The 6,538-nt window shown below is 42.1% G+C and overlaps 1 protein-coding gene across 1 annotated transcript; it reads right to left on the reverse strand.

The window, feature by feature from the left end:
* Positions 1–175: 175 nt before the first annotated feature.
* On the reverse strand, positions 176–6,487 carry edf1 (endothelial differentiation related factor 1). The gene is made up of 5 exons (XM_062959068.1): positions 6,352–6,487; positions 5,867–5,918; positions 3,357–3,517; positions 3,084–3,177; positions 176–534 (listed from the first exon to the last, which is right to left on the reverse strand). The coding sequence occupies exons 1-5, from the start codon at positions 6,427–6,429 to the stop codon at positions 473–475; spliced, it is 447 nt and encodes a 148-aa protein (XP_062815138.1). The 5' UTR covers positions 6,430–6,487; the 3' UTR covers positions 176–472.
* Between the last annotated feature and the right edge of the window lie 51 nt (positions 6,488–6,538).

A 6,538-nucleotide genomic window follows, 5' to 3' on the forward strand; every position in this document is an offset into this window, starting at 1 on the left:
ACTTCTGGAACATGGCCACACAGCCAAAAAGACATACAACAAATAAATAAATATTGGCCACCATGGCAATTCATAATCTATGTGCCATTTCCCCCCCACCCCTTTTGGACCTCTGTCCCAAAACCCATTCTCAAAACTTCAAATAAACCCCCCCAAAGAGAAGACTTTTGCTCCGTTTCTTTTGCCCCTGGCAGGTTCAAGTCGCAGCTTGTTTATTATTAGTTTTCGGACACTCGCTTTTGGAAGGAGAAGAAAGAGGCGGGACGGAGGACCGTCCCAAATGGGGAGGAAAGTTTATACAGACGTTTCTCCCTCCCACCCCTCCCAAAACAACAACAAGAACAACCGCAGGGCTGAAATCCTGGAGGTTTGCTCCGACGCTGAAGCCGCTCGAAGGGAAGCTGCTCGGCCGGAGGAGGAGGAGGAGGAAGAAGCGGGTCAGTCGGGGCGCACTGACTTCGAGGCTTTGTCCTCAGTTCCCTTTGGGACCCTTTTCGAGGGGTTTCCCGATGTCCCGCCCGCGGAGCTTGAGGCCTGCGAGACACAAGGAAGAAGTAGTGAGGACTTTGGGGTCGGGAATACGGGTTACTGTCCACATAACACCCTGCAATAATATCTGGGGACAATGGGGCTGGAAATGAAGGCAGTGACTGGCAAAAAGCCCCTTTGAGGTTTTGTATATACTAGAGTATAAGCCAACCCAAATATAAGCCGAGGCACCTAATTTTACCACCAAAAAACTGGGAAAACATTGACTCCAGTATAAGCCGAGGGCGGTAAATTTCAGAAATAAAAACAGATACCAATAAAATTACATTAACTGAGGCATCAGTAGGTTAATAATTATTATTATTATTATTATTATTTTATTTTTATACCCCGCCCCATCTCCCCGAGGGGACTCGGGGCAGCTTACATGGGGCCAAGCCCAGGCAATAAAACTCGGCAATAAAAACAAATCATAAACAGATAAAATCACATATACCAATAAGCAATAAGCACACTTTGATAAAAACCTATGGTGGCTCCTAAAAAGAGTAGTTAAATGTTTTTGAATTATTTACATAAAGCTCAAATTTAAGATAAGACTGTCAAACTCTGATCAAATCATTATTTTCATCTTCTTCAATGAAAATGTGCTTATGTATCCTTTTACTAATAGAGGAAAATAATAAATGCAATAATAAGATCAGAGTGAAATAATAAATGTATTAATAACAATAATAAAAATAGAGTAAAATAAATGTAATGGTAGCAACAATAGGGAAAAATAATAAATACCATATATTTTCGAGTATAAGATGACCCAAATATAAGCCAACCAGGACTCTCACCTGAGTATCAGCTGAGGGGGGCTTTTTCAGTCTTAAAAAAAGGGCTGAAAAACTAGGCTTATACTCAAGTATATACAGTATATATTCCTACTTCTTGGGCACTTGCAAAACTCCCAAAGGGACTACAACTCCCATCATCCCTAGGCAATGCAGCTATTTCTCAGGGGGAAGCAATCCTAATAATAATAATAACTCAGCCGCTATCAGGACCTCAAGATTGAATTTTTGACTCTGGCAGAAACCAGTGCAGGTGGTCCCGGTGGTGATCGGCACACTGGGTGCCGTGCCAAAAGATCTCAGCCGGCATTTGGAAACAATAGGCATTGACAAAATCACCATCTGCCAACTGCAAAAGGCCACCCTACTGGGATCTGTGCGCATCATCCGAAAATACATCACACAGTCCTAGACACTTGAGAAGTGTTCGACTTGTGATTTTGTGATATGAAATCCAGCATATCTATCTTGTTTGCTGTGTCATAATAAAATAATAATAATAATAATAATAATAATAATAATAATAATAATAATAAAAAATACAGTACAGGTGGTCCCTGTGGTGATCGACACATTGGGTGCCGTGCCAAAAGTTCTCAGCCGGCATTTGGAAACAATAGACATTGACAAAATTACGATCTGCCAACTGCAAAAGGCCACCCTGCTGGGATCTGCACGCATCATCCGAAAATACATCACACAGTCCTAGACGCTTGGGAAGTGTTCAACTTGTGATTTTGTGATACAAAATCCAGCATATCTATCTTGTTTGCTATGTCATAATAATATAATAATAATAAAGCTGACATGATACGAGGATTTGAAGATCGCACTGCAAAGACTCTGGCACAAACCAGTAAAGGTGGTCCCAGTGCTTAAAGACCTTGGCCAGCACTTGAAAACAATCGGCACTGACAAAATTACCAGCTGTCAGCCCTACTCGGATCTCCACACATTATTCACTGATACATCATAGTCCTAGACACTTGGGTAGCGTCCGACTAGTGATCCAATACAACAGCCAGCAGAGTAATCTTGTTTGCTGTGTAATAATAATAATAATAATAATAATTTTATTTTTATACCCTGCCTCTATCTCCCCAAAGGGGAGTCAGGGTGGCTTACATGGGGCCAAGCCCGAATAAAAACAATAGCAATATAAAACACAACAATAGACAAAAGGCATGCACAATTATAAAAATGTAAACATTAGCCAAGAAAAACAAATGACAAGAACTAATAAAAACATGGATTAAAACGGAGAGGTTGTAAAAGAAGACTGGGTAGGTGCACCATATAAATATTGTAAACATCTTATTAATAATAACAATAGTAATAATAGTAATAGTGTGTTTTCAAGGGAGAGAGAGCCATCCTTCCTCTTGCTGAATGGCCATCTGTCGGGGGTGCTTTCAATGAGATTTTCCTGCTTCTTGCAGGGGATTGGACTGGATGGCCCATGAGGTCTCTTCCAACTCTATGATTCTTGCAATACTTTAAACCCAGCCCACTGCAAAAGGCACGTCCACACATCCTGCTCTGCCAGTATTGAAAAGGAATGGTGTTTCTTAAAGATTTGGAACATGAGCAGCATCTTAAGCAATGCACCACAAGCACAGGCCCTTGTTCTTGGGCAACATTTTTCCACCTATCCGTTGCAAAGGATGTCTTTGCCCCAGGAAAACCTCCATCGGTCAATTGGGAAAAGGATCACTGTGTGTGACTGGGGCTGAGCCCAGGCAGCGCACTCACCGATGGCTCTCTCGATCTTGCCCAGCACCTGGTTGTTGGGGATGGCCCGCCCCGACTCATAGTCCGCGATGACCTGGGGCTTCTCGTTGATTTTCTGAAAGAGGGGAAAGAGGCCGGTTTCGTAACCCAAGAATCGAGGAACTCACTGCCTTGGGAGGCTCTGAAGGGAGAGGCTGGAGAGCCATCTGTCAGGAGGGGGCTGGACTGGATGGCCTCCAGGGTCCCCTCCGACTCTAGGATTCTTTGGAGGGAGTGCAGCCGCCGCACGCTTACCGTGGCCAGGTCCTTCTGGGTGAGGCCCTTGCCCTGCCGGCCCTGCTGGATGACCTTGCCCACCTCGAGGGGCACCCGGTCGTGGTGCAGCTCCTCCGTCTCCCGGTCCAGCTTTGCCGTGTTCTTGGTGATGGAGTGCTGCTTGTTCTGGCCCGCCGCCCCTGCGAGGAGGGACCCACATGTGGCTGTGCAACTGCCTCAGCACAGGGCACGCCGGGAAGGGTGGCCGTCTGTCGGGAGGGCTTGGCCCGTGCCTTCCTGCCTAGCACAATGACCTTTCGAGCATACCAACACAGTCATGGGCTATACAGTGACTCTGAGTCTTCTCTGGAGGGTTTTGAAGCAGAGGCTGGGTGGCCATCTGTCAGGAGGATTTTAATTGTGTCTTATGTGCACGCACACACACACACACCAATACAGCACATCATATATTATCACACGCACTGGTATATCATATAATGATATATCTATCACTTCTCTCCCTTCTTTTAATCCTATCTATAGCTGAATGGCCATCTGTTGGGAGGGTTTGGATTGTGTATTATTAATATTATTATATTGTATTATTACAGTAGAGTCTCACTTATCCAACATAAACGGGCCGGCAGAACGTTGGATAAGTGAATATGTTGGATAGTAAAGAGAGATTAAGGAGAAGCCTATTAAACATCAAATTAGGTTATGATTTTACAAATTAAGCACCAAAACATCATGTTATACAACAAATTTGACAGAAAAAGTAGTTCAATACGCAGTAATGCTATGTGGTAATTACTGTATTTATGAATTTAGCAACAAAATATCACGATATATTGAAAACATTGACTACAAAAATGTGTTGGATAATCCAGAACGTTGGATAAGCGAGACTCTACTGTATGTGTGTGTGTGTGTGTGTGTGTGTGTGTGTGTGTATGTATGTATGTATGTATGTGTGTGTGTGTGTGTATATATATATATATATATATATATATATATATATATATAAAAATAAAAACACACACTGGTATATCATATAATCATATATCTATGTATCACTTCTCTCCCTCCTTCCAAGCCTATCTATGGCTGGATGGCCATCTGTTGGGAGGGTTTGGATTGTGTCTTATATGCACACACCAGTATATCACATCATATATTATCACACACACTGGTATATCATATTATTTATTTATTTACTTACTACATTTATATCCCGCTCTTCTCACCCCGAAGGGGACTCAGAGCGGCTTACAAATAATATGTACATGCAATAAATTATTAGCATAGCACAATAGAAGCATTAAATTACTATATTGTACTATATCATTATATGGTATTAGTAGTATAATATTGTATTCCATTATAATATTATTATAAATTATATATGTGTGTGTGTATAAAATGATAATGATATATCTATGTATCTGTCACCTCTCTCCCTCCTTTCAATCCTATCTATGGCTGGATGGCCATCTGTTGAGAGCGTTTGGATTGTGTCTTATGAGCACACACACACCAGCATATCGCATCATATATTATCACACACACTGGTATATCATTTATTTATTTACTACATTTATATCCCGCTTTTCTCACCCCGAAGCGGCTTACAAATCAAATAAACATACAATATATTAGCATAGCACAATATAAGCATTACATTACTATATTGTACTGTATCATTATATGGTGATATTATTAGTAATATTACATTTAATATATCATTATTATATTGTATTATTAGTAGTATAATATTGTATTTCATTATACTATTATGATCAATATTATATGTATATACAATATAGTATATATTTATAAATTACTATAAATTATATATATAATATATGTATATAAAATGATAATGATATATCTATGTATCTATCACCTCTCTCCCTCCTTTCAATCCTATCTATGGCTGGATGGCCATCTGTTGGGAGGGTTTGGATTGTGTCTTATGAGGACACACACATACACACCAGTATATTGCATCATATATTATCACACACACTGGTATATCATATAATGATATATCTATGTATCTATCACCTCTCTCCCTCCTTTCAATCCTATCTATGGCTGGATGGCCATCTGTCAGGAGGATTTTGATTGTGTCTTCCTGCCTATCAGGAGGAGGCTGGACTGAATGGTCCTTGGGTGTCCCTTCCAACTCTACAATTCCATATCTATAATGTATAGAATAATGTATCATATCATATATATATCTATATATCTATGTATCTATCATCTCTCCCTCCTTTCAATCATATCTATGGCTGGATGGCCATCTGTTGGGAGGGTTTGGACCGGATGACCTTTGAGGTCCCTTTCCACATCTAAGACTCAGTGACAGGATCTACCATACCTCTCTCTCTTCAACGTATCCACCATCTCTCAATCATACCTATGGTCATCTATCCATGGCTGACTGGTCATCTGTGGGGAGGGCTCAGATTGGGTCTTTTTTGCCTAGCAGAAGGGGCTGGACCTTTGGGGGTCCCTTCCAACTCTTTTCCTTGGTGGTTCCTTACATTTCTTGGAGGTCTCCACGTCTTCGCCTCTTCTCTGCGCCGCCAGGACGGCCTGGAAAAGCAAAACTTTGCATTAGATTTGGACTCTTAAAGATGCTCAAATTTGAAAATCGTCATCCAAAATCTTGACAACTCAGAGGAAAGGCAGCCACAAAGCTGGGATCGTATTGGCCTCACTTGCTGCAGCAGGACAAAGCAAGCTGACAATTTAATTTCTGCATAAATATATATGTTAAGCACCTATTTTATAGTTAATTACAGTGTGTACATATGTGTGTGCTTTCTAGGTGTCATTATTATTATTTTTCGTATTTACTCGCAAACTTGCATATCGATATATTAATATATATTTTATATATTCCAGGCAGGAAGTCTTCCTGATTCCCAAGCCAGGTGGGCGTGGCCTAACGGAGTGGGCGTGGCCTCGACGGGACACGCCCCCGCCGAGGAAGTGGAGGCGCCTCGCGCATGCGCGTCCCCCTCACCTGCTTGGACTTGGCTTGGGCCGCGCTGGGGCCCTTCTTGCGCAGCACCGTCACCGCGTCCCAGTCGCTCTCCGCCATGAGTGCCGCCGCTGTTGTTGTTGTTGCTGCTCCGTCGCCTGCTTCGCTGCTCCTGCGGTCGCCTCTTCCTCGCTCTGCCTCCGCAATAGGCCGTCCCGTTGGAGCCCCA

Source organism: Anolis carolinensis, unplaced genomic scaffold (genome assembly GCF_035594765.1).
Source record: "Anolis carolinensis isolate JA03-04 unplaced genomic scaffold, rAnoCar3.1.pri scaffold_7, whole genome shotgun sequence".
Classification (NCBI taxonomy): domain Eukaryota; kingdom Metazoa; phylum Chordata; class Lepidosauria; order Squamata; family Dactyloidae; genus Anolis; species Anolis carolinensis.